A 17,435-nucleotide genomic window follows, 5' to 3' on the forward strand; every position below is an offset into this window, starting at 1 on the left:
TAAATTTTGCCAAGATTTTGCCAAAGTACACCTCTACATTCCATGTGAATTTCATGCCAATATCTCAAAAAACAAACAAACAAAAAAGCTGGTGCCAGGGCAGTAAAGACGTTTTAAAATGCTCACATTTTAAAAGTGCCTAGCATACCCCTTGACCCACTTCTCTGAAATTCTCTAGGCTTCATTTTCACAGAAGAAGCTACTTGTAAATTGTATCCAGTTCTGTTAAAAATGTAAATGTCTCAGTTCCACTGTGATTTGTCCACTTAAATCTGTAGGGAATGATAACAAAGCTTTGTTTAAGAAATGAAGTGGGAATGAAATGAAACAACAAAAGGAAGCAATTCCCAAAGCAAAGCATCAAATACGAACCAGAGAGAGAGAGAGAGAGCGCTAGTATACATATGAGTATTATTCAACTAAGTTACACTCAAAATAGACCTACACTGGATATCACAGATGTGCTTGTTTGTTAAGTCATGCATCATAGGGGGTGTGTGGCAATCATTTTATTTGCTTGCTATATATTTTCCCAGTAGTTTTTCAGTAGTTTTTCCTAATGAAGCTTCAAATTGGATCTTAATTTCTTTTCCGATCTATTGGGGCATGTTTCTCTCCTCTTTTGCCTCCACACTGTCTTTCACCTTCAGTTGTTTCAGTTTGCATGCCCTTCATTTGTTCTGCTCAAGCATTTCTGTTTTTCTTCTCCATTGTTTCACCCAACGCAGGTATTCTTGTCTGTACAATTTCCACATCCCTTCTCCTCCCATAACTCTTTCTGGTTCCTCATTCCAATAGTGCAGGAAACATATTCTGTTCTCTCCATTTATTTCAGATATTTGTTTCTCGTTTGCCTTCTTCATGCTGAAACTTTTTGGCCCAGTTTTTGAGCGGATGGAACATTTGTTTCTGGCACCAGGCCTGCAGGGACCGTAAAACAGCTGCTAAACACTAATAGCACTATGTTGCTTTGTAGCTGCTGGTCCAAGTGGAAGGAGCAAGCAGCTCAGCAACATAAGGCTGTACTCCCCAGCCACCTCCAAGCTACTGTGCACAGTCTAGTGACAGGCAAGCAAGGAGGCAGCAGGATGACCTGCAGGGCATCCAAATTCTCAGGGCAAGTTTGTCTAGTCTTATGTTTTCTGACAATCCATGTACCATGTTAGCTTCCTCAAGGCTTGTTTCATGTGTGACCCACAATTCCAAGCACAGTTTTCTAGCTGTGACAGAAGGTAGGCCCTTTTACCTCATAAATTATCATGGATATTCCTTCAGTCAGAACATCGGAAGTCAGTTGAAGAACATAGATTAGATATTCCACCCCAGCCGCAACCCAAAGTTCTCTGCATACAGAACTTCCAGTGACCTTTTCCATCTCAGCTTACTGAAGTGTCAGGAGAATAAACATCAGGTGGTAACCCAAGATAGGACCTGCTAAGAGGGGGCGTCCCGATTCTGCCATGCCCTCCCCCTGGAAGTATCGCTGGTGCCAATGTTCTTCTTATGCTGTCATTAGACAAAGATTGCTTGTTCATTAATGGGACGTTAGCTGCTCCTGCAATTGGGAGCCATGGGAAGCTCTATGAGTGCTTGTATGGCTGATGACTTTTGTTTTTATCCATTCCTAATTGCTGGGGTTTTTTTTAGTATTTTTTATTAAAGATTTCTTGCTTTACAAAAGTATGTGCAATGTCTCTTTTTTCAAGTTACATTTTCTACAGATCAGTTCCGTTTGTTGAGACATTAGTGTTACATTAGGAAGAGAAGGGGAAAAGAGGTGGAGGTGGCCATGGTGAGTGGGAGTGTGTGTCGGACGGCGATGTTTCTATTTTACTTAATGTATATGTGAGGTTTTATGTCAGCATCACTTGTGCGGGTTCTCTTTGATACTCGCTTGTGTTCCTTTGGTGGTGAGAGAGGTTGGGGTTGGCCTAGGATGAGGTTGTTTGTTTGCGATTGGCTGTGGTGAATTTTGTTTTCATGTGTGAGTGGGGTGGGTGGGTGTTTTTGAATCAGGTTAGCCATATTGATTTGTATGCTGTTGGTGGGTTCTTGTCGTCGTCTTGTTGGGCTGTGTGCTGTTTTGTTTTTTAAACTACAATGTGACCTGCCCTGGTATCATCTAAGAAAGGGAAAACTGAAGTATAGATGTAATAAAGAAAGAAAGAAAGAAAGAAAGAAAGAAAGAAAGAAAGAATAACCTCTATGTCTGCATCTGAATTAGTTTGGTTTTCTAAAGGCGACCTAATGTTGCCTTCATTTTATTTGCATTGATTGTGTTTCACGTTAGTTATTGACAAATTAATTTTAATCTTTGTTTTAGTTTTACCTCATCTTTGTTTTTACATTAATTTCAATGGAGAGCCACTGCTGCCTGTAACACTGATGCTTTCCTTCCAAATGGCATGCATTTTGTAGCCTTAATTATCAGATCTACAATATTTCATATAGATTGGTGAAAGGGTACCCACCCTATAGGCAGTTAAAAAGACACGCATCCCATAAGCTTCTCATTGATTTAAGTGGGAGACCCAGTGAAATTTCTCCTGCTTGTAACTATTTTAGTTCAGATGTTGGGAAATTTGTAGGCAATCTGTTACCATCTCTGTGCAACAGGCCTGCCAAACTGCAGACAGATTAGACAAAAGCCTCCCTATTTGATTATTGGAGACTTCTTGCAGACATTGAACCGACGTTTCTTTGCTTCAGATGAGACACTTGACATGCTATGTCAGCTTTGCAAGTCTTTCAACGCTATACAGAGAAATGCATCAGTATACAATACACTGCAGTGCCTCTTTTCAACTTTAGGAATGTATCCATTTGTAAAACTGTGCCTCCTAAGTAAAACAAATTCAAGAAACTAAAATGCAGGTGAGAAACTAAAGTAAAGGGATTTGCATTAGTTTCTTACATTGAAACTAATGCGAAACTAATATGAGAACTATATACTAACAGTGAGCTCATTCTCCAAAACGACACAATTCTCACACAGGGAAGAGGTACCAGCAGACTTGGGGGAATAATGTAGTGTGAAGAAGTAGGGAAAAAATGCAGTGCTGTGAGTTTAGAGGTACAGTCTGAGTGGTATTCTTGGGTCCCTTCCCCCTCCAGGACTCCTGTATCCAGGAAGGGTTAGGGTGTAGTAGAAGACACTGCTGAACTGGTCATACAAGTTTCCTTGTAAGAAAAATGGCCTTAGCTGACCACTTAAGTGTTCTCATCAGCTTATCAAAAAGTGAGCTAAATTGCAATAGCTACAACTAGGTGATGGTACTCTCCAGGAAGTCGGGGAGGCATTTTCCCACTCCTCTCACCTGGCTGGATGATACAGCATCCTAGGATGAAGAACAATAGGCCAAAGGGAGCTGGATATGGGAGAGCTGTGTGAGACAGTTGTACTGATGCTAAAAGCTGGAGGGACAGAGACATGTCTGCTCTGTGCTGGATCCAAAGCTGGATTTGGGGTTCTCCTGGTAAGCAAATGGGGAAGCGAGTTTTGTTGGAGTGCTAACACTAGGAGCCCCTTCGTGTGATACTCAGTTTGTATATATCCTCAAGACCCAACAGTCTCTGTTGACCTTCATTCCAAGCAAGCTGAACCCTGGGTAATGCACTAGAATCTTTTACTGAGATCGTATTTGAGGGCAAGGGGAGCCCTGAGAAGTGAAACCACCAAGAACAGCCCAATGATGACACAACTTTCTTGGTTGGCATGAAATACTAACAGACTGTGAGGGAGAAATGGGAAGTTGCGGGGAAGAAGAGAAATGTATTGGAGTATCCTGGAAAGGGCGTGTCTGGAATACTGAACACTATAGCTTCAGAAGAGAGCCTTCAGAATGGACCCCTATAAATGGAAACGAGACAATAGAAGATAATCTTATATGCTTTCTGTGGCAACATCTCACTTTAACTCTTACAGAAGGCAAGTGGCATTTCATTGTAGGACAATCTTCTCTAAAGCTACTTATTGTATTATTTTATCTTCTTTGGTTAAAGGGCGAGCTAACCACTGGTCTGCTATCATTGGTGGGTCTCATTCAAAGAACTACGTACTTTGGGAATATGGAGGATATGCAAGTGAAGGAGTTAAGCAAGTTGCAGAGCTTGGGTCACCAGTAAAAATGGAAGAAGAAATTCGGCAGCAGGTAATTGTCATTTAATTTATTAAAAAAAAGAAAATTGTTTAAAAATGTATAGTTGCCAGGAAAATGTGAATCAGGCTTGCTACTATTAGGCTTCACTGTTTTAGCAAACCTTAACAAAGTCAATTAAAGTTTTCCTGGCTAATGATTTTAAGATTTAGCCCTGTGACTGAATATTCAGTAAAGAGCGTCTTCTGATTCACTCTCTTCTTAATGAAAACATTGAACTATTGACTTTACTTATAGCTTTGACTTAGGACTGTTCTGTACATGTGTGCATTTTTCACAGATCAATGCGCAAATGATCTGCAGCATCTGCATATCATACACAGGGAGAAATAAGTATAGCATGTGAATTACTTTACACCATCCCAGATTGGGGAAAAAGGGTCAATTTTATGGGTGAAAATGAAAAGTGCGGTAGTAGATGGTGTCTGACTTCTGGGAATAGGTGTCAAATAAAGCTAGGCTTATACAAACTAAGGTTTGAAAAATCAGTGGTGCAATCCTGAACTCACTTGCCATTTTTGTATAAGTAACACGTAAAATATTAAGTACAGAAGAGTGGCCATAATTAAAGATAGCTAATTCATCTTCTGGGGCCTGTGCATTTAGTAGGGAAATGAGATCCCACTCCTACTGGAATCAGTGTCTCTGCTTGTATTTGTTCCCTTTCCTGAAACTTAACCAGTGAGTCTGTTATCTGTTGCAAGTGTACAGAAAATAGCAGCATGAATGAAGGGACTATGGGACTTGCAGTTGTTTTTTAAGAGACCACGGTTTGTATCCAGTGCTCCACATGTGTAGTTCCAGTGGCACAATGGGGCTTCTATTTCCTCTCCTCCAACAGCGTCCCCCCGACATCTGCTCTGCAGGTGTCTCCCAGACAGCAGGAGGAGTGGACTGAAGGAGACAGGAAAGGAAGAAAAAGCACATGGAAGTCCATTGTGGCAATAGAGCTACAGCTTAGGATTTGGCCTCTTTTCTCAGTCCCTCAAATATGAAGTCTTAAAGTTTTAATAGAGAAATATTGATGTCACATATAAAGTCCGATAGAGTGGCTATATCAGGGAAAACACTGGGAAAGGCAGTTTTCTTTTTAAAAACTTTTAACATACTGTGCATGTCCTGCTTTTAAAAAATGTTAAATCGTGAATATAAGATAGTATAATATAGATTGTTGCGATTCTGGAAGTCTCTGCTCTAGTGCCTAATACATCATTTGAAATGAAAGTTTTTATTTTTATTTTGGAAAGAGGCTTAAGAGAAAAGGGCTTTGATTAACCTAATATTGTTAATATACCTAGCTAACATGATACGATGAACATGTAGCAAAGTTAGGTTTGGAGCCTCAAAGCACTTATATTGGAAGCCACAGGTGGAAAACTCAAGTCTGACCTAAAATCAAGTGACTTATTTGTAGAAATCCATTGTTTAGGAAATGCTGACATGTAGGTGATGCAAGTCCAAATGCTGTAATGAGATAAACTTCCTTCTTTTGACTTCTTCATTCCAGACGAATGTGTTCAAGCTTAATGGAAGTTACTTGATTTTCCCACTCTCCCTCACAGTTGTGGAAGCCATATTTGTGTGGGGTTTTTTTTCACCCTAAAAGGGTGGGATATAACTTATTTATTTATATAGACCATTTATAGCATGCCCTTCATCCAAGGATTTTGGGGTGGGTAACAGCAAAATTCAACTAAAATACCACATCCATCCATAAGATCATAAAAACGCAAGCCGGCCTGGGGGTTTCCCACATGAATGTGGTTGTCCACTTTGGGAAGAGGATAATGGTCTAGATGGGCCTTTGGTCTAATTCAGCAGGGCTCTTATTTTGTTTTTGTGCTCTTGAAGACAAAAAATTCTGACGTGGGGTGCCCATGTGTCCTGCTTAAGAGAGGAATAGAATTGTAGAGTTGGAAGGGACCCAAAGGGTCATCTAGCCCAAACTTCTGCAATGCAGGAAACACAGCTAAAGTATTCTATTTTAAGACATTATTTTAGGTGTGGCTAATCTTTGGCCTGCCAGATGTTGCTAGACTACATAACTCCCTGGCTCTTCACCATGCTAGCTGGGCCTGATAGGTATTTGAGTCCAACAATATATAGAGGGCCATAGCTTTGCCACTCTTGCTCTGTTTGAAGGACTGCCTTGTGATTCATCCCAGTCCAGCTCAAAGACATAGCTGTCAACTTTTCCCTTTTTTTTAAGGGAAATTCCCTTATTCCGAATAGGATTCCTCTCAAGAAAAGGGAAAAGATGATATCTATGGTTAAAGAACCATAAGAAGGAAAAACTGGGACCTTGAAATTTCCCATCAATCTGGACAACAAACTGAAGAGGCACACAGAGCAGACTGAGAGGGTCTTCCCTGCTTCAGTGAGATGTATTATATTTCAGCTTAAATTATACAAATCCTTTCTAAATTTATCTCTGTATTGATAATTCGCATATGCACCATCTGGCAAATCAGTGTACTCTTCTGTCATTTTTATTTGGTGATTCTTTTTGACAATGTCCATCTCATTGTGGGCATCCCAGAGATCACATGTCAAGTTGGGTTTTGTACCGTGCAATGGTCCCTCAATTACAAAACAAGAAGATTTCCCCATCTATAAAGTAATCCACCTTCCGAATTACTTTATTCTCCATTTTATGACATGGGTAAAAGAAGATATCAAGAAAATTATTTGCTGGGCTGCACAAAAAAATAAAAATAAAGGCTCAGGAATCTGCATCACGGAATGGCAGAACAAGGAGCTACATATGGCAATTGCAGGCAGTGGCTGACCCCCAGGGCTAAATTCGAGTATTTGATATGCATAGGTGGCTCTTGTTATCTTCAAGGAGAGCTTCTGTCTGTGATTCAAGCAGGAGAAATTTGTACCCAGGAGTCTTCCCTCAGGCTATACTAAGGTTTTGTGCTAAATGCGTCCTGAGCTAATACTTCCAGGCTTGAATTTAAATGGGGACTCGTTTTCATATATCAAATGTGAAATGAATGAATAATTGAATTCCCCTGGTCTCACCCAGGTCTGCTTAGCTAAGCAAGAAAAGTGTGTATGCCCATAAGGTAAAGCTTGGCCATTAGAGTGAAATACTGTGCTTCTAATGTGACTTATTTCATTTCCCATAGGTGCATAATGGGTGCTGCTTAGGGGATAACTAGAAAATGCAGAGGATGTGTGTCTGCACTCAAAATAGCAGCCTTTGTGTTTTCTGTCGTCTCTCCTTTTGCTCCCAGTGATGTCTAATAATGCACAGTTTGTGATGTGACAGTATCAGTTGCAGAGCTTTTCCTGCTTTTGCTTCACTTCGTTGGTCATCTCTTTGGGGATAAAGAAAACAGAGCATGGGTGTTTTGGTATAAATCCGTGTATAAATCTAGATATTTTTGAGAGACAGCAATGCATTAATGACTACTAGTGAGAATTACTATATATTAAGATATCATAGGCAGGATGCCTCTTAATGCTGATTACTGGGGAACAACAGTGTGAGACTGTATATTTCCAGGTTTTAGTTTAGTTTTTAAGAACCACCTACAATTGTAAATATATAAGCTGTTTCAGATGGGGGTTATGTCTAGCCCCCCTTCTGGAGATGTCAGGGATTGCACCTGAGAACCTTCTGCAAGCAAGGCAGATGTTCTAGCTCTGAATATCCATGCAATGCAGCAGAAGATACAATATTAAATTTGGGACTTGTGCATTAAGGTGTTTTGTTTTTGTTCTTTCTGCAACACCTTACCTAAAATTTGAAGTGACAAATATATCAATATATCCTCAGAAAAATCCTAAGAGGTCAAAGTTAAGTGCAAGATTATTTTTTCTCTTTATTTTTCTTTTAAAAAATGTTACGACATGTGCAGCAAGACATTTGCACAAGATTGCTGGTGCAGGTGATGTTTTTATATAACAGGCACCATGGTTAACTAGGTTGTGTTCAGACATGCCAGGGGTACAGGACTGGATTAGATGAAGGCCCCTCAATGAACTGCATGGCTGAGCTGTGATTTAAAGGATTCCCTGCACCCAGACCTAGCATGTTTATGAATCCATACTAATTATGCCACAAAGGAGAGGAAAAGCAGTTTTCTGAATGCTGAAACAGCATTCGTTTCCTCAGAGTCAGTGTGTAGGGTTGGCTATAGAAATCTACTAGTGTGGTACAGGGGAGAGGAGTCTGGCAAGAGTTGGTGGATGACATTGTGTGGTACTCTGCAAGGAAAATTTGGTTCTAGTGCCACTTGGAGGCCTTGGGCAAGAAGTTCTGCAGTGCTTCTGGATCAGACCCGTAATGTGTTGTTATCCTTACATGAGGCAAAGATGAGGTCATGTGATATGTTTGACAGCCAGTATATAGTAAAGTGATATATGTTGCTTGTATTCAAAAGTACAGATTACTATAATTATATTAAACCGTGCAAATTTCCAACCATTTGATAAACATTAAAATGTTCTTTATGTAAGTGCCACTAAATTCTGCAGATGTGCTTAGGTTTTTGTTTTGTTTTGTTTTGCATATACATGTAAATTGCCATCTGTATTGGGATGTTATAATTTTACCTTCTTGGGTGAAAAATCGCCACCTGACTGCTTGTTGTTGGTTAAAGTTAAATGCCTTGTAAGATAAATTCAATAACTCAAGGTTGCTTTACCCTTTGATTGCAACAACTATTGATTGCTATATGAGCTTTGTTTGCACTTGATCCAATAAGCGAATTGAGGAAGTCAGCTTCTAGGAATTAATAGTCTGCATGTTGCATAGCTGGTAAATAACTATTACAGGAACCTGTTTTGTGTAATGGACTTTTCCTTGAAAACTCTGGGACAGTAACAGATTATGACTGGTTTTTAAACACTTGCTGCAAGATCCCAATTAGCACCTATGGAAGTTTTCTATCCCTCCTGCCATGCATCTGTATTGTGGAATAACCACACCTTTCCAGTATAATTAATGTTAAAAGTCTGCAGAGAGTAGATGAGCCGGTTTCAGGGTTGCACATGATTTTTCTACTCTCTCTCTCTCTCTCTCTCTCTCTCTACATTGAGCTCATTTTTAGCCCAGGATTTTTTTTCAGCACCAGAACAGAGGTCATAGTCATTTCGTATGTAAAGCTCCTCCTAGTTTTTCCCCAAACTGTCTTTTTTCCAGCAGCCTAATTTAGAAGAGAAGGAAGACTTTTGTTGTTGTTTTTTCTAAATGTGAGCTGATAAACTGCAAATTACTCTTCTTAGTCTACTGTGAATTACCCACTGATCTTCCAGTAGATTCCAGTCTAACCTTCTGCCTGCCCTGACCAGCCCATACTTTATGGTACTGCACCAGGTTGGTTTACCAAGGTCTGTACCTACACATCACTAGCACAGATCCCATCTGCACCATACATTCAGAGCAGTATCATACAACTTTATAAACAGTCATAGCTTTCCCCAGAGAATCCTGGCAGGTGTAGTTTGCTAAGGGTGCTGAGAGTTGTTAGGAGACCCAACTTCCCCTTGCAAGAGCTACAATTCTCAGAGTTCACTGAGAAGAGTGATTGAGTGTTAAACCAACTCTGAGAAGGGTTATGATGAGGTGAATCTAATGGTGGCTTGGCTTTGCTGGAAAATGTTTCCTCTTGTGCTTGGTGGGGCATCCAGTTTCTGCTTACTCCTTTCTGCAGCCCTCCGTGATATACTGTTTTAGAGAGTCCTTGTCCCTTCTGTGGACATAAGGAGCAGGTTTCATAGAGAGCAGTGGGCTGCAGTGGATGGGGTGAATCAGCAAATACCACATCTCTTGCAGAAAGCAAAGTGCTTTCTGCTGTACAAAGTCACCACTGGGTATCGTCCAGAGTAGAGTGGAGCATAATTCTTCCCCAAATGTGCCAACATATTTGTAGGTGGTAAACCGAATGGTGTTTAACATGTTTTCAGGACTCCTCTCAGCAGCCATAATTGTGTGTGTGTGTTGGCCACCATCCCCAAATGCCAAGAACAATATATCGTCTGGAGAAAGTGGTGGCTTGTAGCTGGTGATGGAGAATAGCTCTGGTGTTTTTTTTATAAAAAAAACACCACTCCTATCTTGAATTGACAGTTCTTATTTAAGAGCTCTCGGATTAGCTTTAGTGGTCACCGTGCACGTGATCTGTGTCCTCTTTCTCCCTACATGAAAAATAATTTATGTGAAAGCATTCCAGAATGCTTGAAAGGGCCCTAAGCTGCAAGTTAAAATGTGTTATATTGTAGAAATGCTCAAGTGTCAGAACAGAAGGAAGAGATGTTGCAGTTCAAAATCCTCCTTCACATTGAGAAATCAGTATTCTATGGAACTGCTCCTTCTATTTTTGGAGAGCATTCTCAGAGTAACAGGTGCAACAGTGACATTTAGGAGAGCTCTCATTGGTTTGCCTTGTGGAACTCTGTTGATTAAGGCATGGACTATATTTATGAAATAGAGCACAGCACTGTTGCAAAGAATTTGCAGAGATTTAAATCCATCTGTAGCTGGATGGTGGCCAGATGTTTCGAAATTAGAAACTCTTTGCATGTATAGATCTACATTTGCCAAAGTACATTCTGAGCTATTTCTGGCCAATTAAAGTAAATGGTTAACTCTCAGTAATACTTACTTATTAGGGTCTGTATTTAGCTTCCATAAATTACCAGTTTTAACAAAAAATGAAGTTTATTTTAGGAATGTATAGCAGCAATACTTTATTACTTTATTATTACTATTGGGAAGAAATCACTTCAGATTTACACAATTTAAATGAAACCCCCGGCTTGTCCTAAGATTACCTTCCTCAATTAACCACCTTAGACTCTCTTCTTGACACTTTAGAAGTTCCCCAACACCTCCAAAATATAAAGAGAGAGAGAGATTTTGAATTGAGGGGTTGCCTTAAGAGAATGCTTTCTGCAAGCTTCCTTATTAATCTAAATGGGTAGTACAGGTGTATAAATTATAAAATGGCTTGCTAACGCTGAAGAAAGCCTCATTCTGTTTAGTGTGTAAGTGGGTAAAGTGGGTAAAGAATTGTAGCCCCAGGTTGAAATTTTGAATATTTTTCTTTCTTTTTATAATCATAAAATCAGTGTGTAAGTGTGTTTTGACGTGAAGCAAGCAGTTCATAGGCAGTTGTCTGAGTGAGGTGTCTGGGTTTAGGCTTGTGGAAATTGTATGTGTGGCTACCTGTGTATTCACATAGGTGTGCTAGCAGCATGTTCTTTTAAGTGATCAGCAAAGTTGTGTCCCTTCTATAAACTTGCCCCCCTTCTTCCCTCCCCAAAGAGCCCACTTTTGTTGTATTCTCATTTTGGGGTATGCGGAGAAACCCAGTTAAATATACTAAGATGGCTCCATACATATTACAACTGTGACGCTTCTGTGAACCAAATTGCGTCTCATATTTTGAGGACAGGTCTTCTGCAAGCGTGACAGCTGCTATTCTTGTTTTTAATTAGCTGTAAATCAGTGTGTGAGAGACTGAGGTGAGGGGTTCATGGCTATGTTTTGACTAAAGTCCCATGGGATCTGAAATGCAGCAAACTGAAATGCTGATCACCAACTTTTCTCATTGACAGTTTGGCACATGTGAGTTTTTTCACACTGTGATTCCGCCCTCCCTCCCCATCAGTCCTGTGCACTGTGAGCTGGGCTCCATTCAGCATGGTTTTATTCAGGAGGAGTCAAAAGTCTCAAATCTCATTTCTCATTAAACTTTTCCTGGCACCTCTAGCTGGAGGCCACAGCACTGAGAAAGTTCAGTTAAGCAAACCATTAGATTTATGATACCTCATATTAGGTTAATTAACGTGCTCCAGCTCTGTGGTTATAACTTATAAATAAGCAAAAGCTTGAAAGCAAGTATATCTTGACGCTTCCCATCTCCCGAACCTCTTCATTTGGTTTACCTTTTGTTTTCAGGCAAGTCTGAATTATTTAAAATTAATTGGAAGCAAAATCGATTTGGCAGAAAGCAGCTGCGAAATTTGACATGGAATATTTTGTGCATAATTTATAATCATGCCATAAGAATGGGAGGTGATGTGGATTTAAAATACTGCACATCTGCATTTTAAAATGTGACATGTTCCTAAAGTGATCTCGTTTTCACACCTGAGACCTTTAATAATGGAGCTTGTGCCTTCTGATTTAGAGAGAAGACTTGCTGATTGCTAACAACGTCCACTTTTTCTGCCTACAATAGAAAGGGGCCATTCGTATAGAAAAGGTCTACCAAGTGTGAGCAAATACCCAATTATTATGAGGGGTAGAAAGCTGGCAATGCTGGACAAAGTGGATGGTGTGAAATGGACAGGCAAAGGCATCCAGCCGAGAAACTGCTTTATACCAGCTATTCCAAGAAGCAGCAGTTCTTCTCTGCCTTACAACTCCTCTTGTTCAGAAATTCAACTCTATTCTTAGCTGTGCAGAACCTATAGAATCCCACGTGCATATGGCTCTTCTTATAAAGAAACAAATTGAGAAACCCAAGTGTGGACATGGAGTGGTTGAACCTAAGGAGAAGGGGACATCGTCTACCAGGCTAATGGAGAAAACAAAATATATTGTTTTGACCTCGCTGGAGCACGTAGAGACTCCCTCTTGCTGAGTGGGAGCTCTATATTCTAATGAGACTGTCTGCTGAAGTGATTGATTTCTCCCACTGCCTTCACACTTTCCCATTTGCAATAATTAATTAAATAATGTCCTTTGCTTTTCAACTCACGTAGGACAAAGCCACTGTAGGAAAATATTAGGAAATTCAGAAGGGCACCATATTCCAGGAGCAGGAATTGATCTCGGCTTCCAGCTTCATACTGGACCACTCCAGACCTCTGGCCTGCAAGGTCTGCGGGCTCATTTCACAGCAGACAGGAGGCTGCTTTCTTTTTCCCATTTTTGTAACTCCAGCGCCAGATTTAGGGTGGTGCAGACGATTCTGCTACACAGAGCACCAAGCCAAGGGGACACAGAATTGAGAAGATCCATAATTGAGAAGATCCATTTGGGGTTGCCAAATTTTAGGCTCGCACTGGGTGCCATATTATTAAAGATTACCAAAGTTTGCCCCTGGTAACTCTCGCTGGCCGTAGTATGGAAGGGAGGGAATGAATAGGAATGATTTAACTTGTTAGTAGTGCAAGGGTAAAGCCTAATAATTGGTGCACTTATGAGGAAACTGGCTAGGAATGACATTGTGGTAAAGCCAGTGTTTTTGTGTCACTGCTAAATCAACAAACACACATACAGTGCACAGCTCTGCAAGAAAAGCTGCAATGTTGTCCATCTTTGCTGGACCATAGGACCATCTGACAAGTGCCACACAATTTTCTTTCATTTTTTCTCATGACAACATGAAGTAGAGAAGCCCATTCTTCTGCCCACTCTCCCTTGATTACATGATGCACCTTTCAGGTGAGTGAAAATGGCTTGGTTGAGGCCATATTCAATTCATCATGACCTGGTATTCTTCATGTCTGTCTCTACATGGCAAACCGCTCATGCTTATTATGGCTGACTCTATGCCTAAAGGAATTTTCTCAATGTAAGTTTCCACATGTAAATTGCTTCTCGAGAACTGTTGAGGAACCCACATGGCAGCAATTTCAAATATCCCTGGTTGATAACTGCTACTGTGAATCCTAAATTCCAGTGAAGTGAAAGTCCTTGTCTTGTTTTCACATCTGGGGCTTCAATTGGATTATTCTTACATCAGTCTGTTATGTGATTAGTTTTCTTTGGTGGTCTATTCGCACATAATACAAATCAGTGGTGCCTCGCAAGATGAAATTAATTCGTTCCGCGAGTTTTGTCGTCTTGCGATTTTTTTCGTCTTGCGAAGCACGGTGTCGGGAAAGTTTTGGAAAAGCTTCAAAAATCACCAAAGTCTTTAAAAACCTCAAAAAAGGCTACCACACCGCGTTCTATGAGTTGCTCCTCGAAGTCAAGTCGTAACTGTATTAACGGTGTTAAGAAAAAGGAAACAAACTTGCAAGACGTTTCCGTCTTGCAAAGCAAGCCCATAGGGAAAATCGTCTTGCGAAGCAACTCAAAAAACAAAAAACCCTTTCGTCTAGCGAGTTTTTTGTCTTGCGAGGCATTCGTCTTGCGAGGTACCACTGTAATGAAATAGTGTTAGAGAAGCTCAAAGGCGCATTTTAGCATCTTGTGCTAAAGTAACCTTAGTTGGAGGCAGGTGTATCTGTGGCTATTTTTACTGGTTCTATCTAATTCAGCTGTTGTGCAATGGAACCTACCTACATCTCACCTCTTGCAAGACTCCCAGGCATCCTCAGAATCTTCTACAGACAGTTGAGGGACCCTCTGGAGCATATTTTAGGGGCACTTGGGAGGATATGAGAAAGCAGAAGGCCCATTGAATAAGTGGAAGTCAACTTGCGCCGTTAATTATGACTCACTGATTCCCAGTAAGTTTTTCCCCCCTTGTACGCTTTTTCTAACACTCTTCTCCAAATTTGTTTTCTCTTCCACTTCCTGCTGTCCTTCCCTCCCTTATTGTTCATTGCCATGTTCTGTGGTTTCCTCCTCCTGAGCACATTCTAAAATATTAGTACAGAGATTAAACTTACAAGATAAACACTGTTTGGAGCACTGGATATACTTTCAGTTTCTTTGGTTATAGGGAAGTACTGTAGTGAGTAAAATGGAAACCCGGCGTTCATTTTGAATAAAAGCTTTTTTTCTGAAACAAACAAACAAAATCCTTCATTGCAATAACATCTGGCATTTCCTCTTGTGTACCATTTTATCTGATATCTTTTCTGCAAAGGGTAAGACTCTTTTCTTTATTTATTAATCTAGTGCCAGTAAGAGAGAGCACAAAATTGTGTTCCGGGCAAACCCTGTTCTTATATGAATAAGGAAAAACAAAAGAGATTAACCTTTGTGTCCTGTGTCAAGCAGAGCAATTGCATATTCCAATCAATGAACTAAAAATTGGTTCAATGGTTACGGCAGTCTCTCCAATTAGGTATGTCTGAATAAATTCCCCATGTTTGTAAAACTGGGTAAAGTCTGTTCTGGCTGGGAAAACAGCTAATCATTTGGAATCCTGCCTTGTGAAAGTCTGGATGTTTTGCATTGTTATTGCAAATGAAAGGATGGTTGATAAAGGCTAGCGCTGACTTTTGACATAGGAAATGCTGTTCCTTTTTTGCCAAGAGATAAGGTTTGTTAGGCAACATGTACCTTCTTGATATGTTCAAATCCCAGCAGCTGAAAAACAAAAACTTCTGTCAAAACCAATGGCAGTTAATATTATTAAAAACTTTGATAATTTTTTACCATATATGGTGCAAGCCGTATCACAGAAAAGCTATAGATGAGATGCATAGGTTCATAGCTGAAAGGAATCATAACAAGGAACAGAGAGAATTAAGGAGGCAGGTGGCGTCATCACATCAGTGCAGGGAATTGTTTTAGCAAGATGTGAGAAGGAGTGAACTGTAAGAAGGGAAATCCACAAGGAGTTGATTAACAAGGATTAGTTAGGGTTCAAAGAAAACTGGGAGCCTTGTATCAGTCAACTTGTATTTTAGTTATTGTAGTTGGCTATCATACAGTGCACAGGAAAGCATATGCACACATTCCACATTTGTTCAACTGCAAATACAGTGGCACCTTGGGTTACAGCCGCTTCAGGTTACAGACTCCTCTAACCCAGAAATAGTACCTTGGGTTAAGAACTTTGCTTCAGGATGAGAACAGAAATCGTGTGGAAGCAGCGGGCGGCCCCATTAGCTAAAGTGGTACCTCAGGTTAAGAACAGTTTCAGGTTAAGAATGGACCTCCAGAACGAATTAAGTTCTTAACCCGAGGTACCACTGTACAAAGTCAGATCTTCTCAAGGAGTAATCTAAGAGTTTATATGCTCAGCCTTCGCAATATAGGCACCTTGACCTTGCATTCTCAATCCACCACTTCAAGAGATTAATGAAACAGAAAGTTTCCGAAATGTGGCCCCAGCCACTGGACTGCATGCGAGAGTGTGTCTATGTGCGACTCCACAAACACACAGTGCGCAAACGTTTTGAGAAGAGCTCTAAGTTGTTCTTCTCCTAGAGAAACTACTCTTAATATATTGCCATTCTAACACTTATTTTGGGGCGCTCAAGCAAAATTTTACCTTTTAGTTGTATTAATTTGATCTCAGTTGCATTTGGCAACACTGCTGAGATGTTATTTCCAGAAAACATAGAGAAGTCTAGACTCCCTGGAAGTACTGCCTCAGCTTGTCAAAATATTTGTAAACCTTAATAAGCACTTGGCCCACACAGGTCTTCTGGATGTACAACAAAAATGAAGTCAATTTCTTTCAAGCAGTGAGTACATTGTTTCATTTGTTACTTTGCCCAAAAGTGTGCCAGGCAGGCATTTGTCACATTGTTGAGCATCTTAGGAACATCTTTGATGAAATGCATAATGAGTTTCTGCACATAAGGGATGTTAGAGGATGTATCAAATTATGCAGCACTCTACTGAGTATACTTTTGCTGTGTTGGGCAGGTTTTAAATAAGACAGCACTGAATAGTCAGGGCTAACTATTCTAGGGATGAACAAGGGGCTTTTGGTCCCCTCACCCAGTGTTCCCAAAGAGAGAGAGTGTATGTGTGTGTGTGTTGCCAGTTACCTACTGTTCACTGCTCCAGTTTGCTGCAGCTTTGGAACATAGTGTGTCACATGCTTGGAGCCTAGTGTCAGTTTATTCATCTCGTAGCCCTCTAACTCACATCTGGATGCAGATGTTGTCCAGCCACGCAGCATTTAAAGGATGTGCATTTGGATTCAGTGAGGATGAAGCTGCTTGTGAAACACTTAATCTGCAGGAATAAATACAGTCTTGGTTCATTACGCCCACTCAAAAGTTTTGATGTGGGGAACTAGTACCGTTGACAGTTGCCACATAATACCAATCTCAGATTTATAAGAAATTGATACTTTAGTGTGGCAGTGCCTGCACTTCGAAACTCCCTGTCTATCGATAGCAGGGAGGTGCATTTGCTTTCCCATGCCTACTTAAAATAGTTTTGTTTAAGTGAGCCTATCGAAGATATGTAGAGGTAACAGGGGTTTTATCTCTTTTTTAAAAGTTAGTGTTTATTTTAATCATCTTTTGAATGGTTTAGAAAATGTTTTTAACTGTTCTTACTGAAAATGTTAATGTTTTATATCATTGTAAAGCATGTATAGGGTTTTGTTTTTTTCTTGCAATCAAGTGGTATATACATTTTGTTAAATTAATAAATCATTAACTAACAGAGCC

The 17,435-nt window shown here is 40.2% G+C and overlaps 1 protein-coding gene across 1 annotated transcript in view; it reads left to right on the plus strand.

Moving 5' to 3' along the window:
• Window positions 1–17,435, plus strand: part of SPON1 (spondin 1) — a 259,770-nt gene that overhangs the window by 86,112 nt on the left and 156,223 nt on the right. Inside the window, exon 6 of the mRNA XM_081012053.1 lies at window positions 4,003–4,151. Within this exon, the coding sequence (XP_080868179.1) occupies window positions 4,003–4,151 (149 nt within the window). The remainder of the gene's footprint in view (window positions 1–4,002; window positions 4,152–17,435) is intronic.

Source organism: Podarcis pityusensis (genome assembly GCF_964106645.2).
Source record: "Podarcis pityusensis genome assembly, chromosome: 1".
Taxonomy (NCBI): domain Eukaryota; kingdom Metazoa; phylum Chordata; class Lepidosauria; order Squamata; family Lacertidae; genus Podarcis; species Podarcis pityusensis.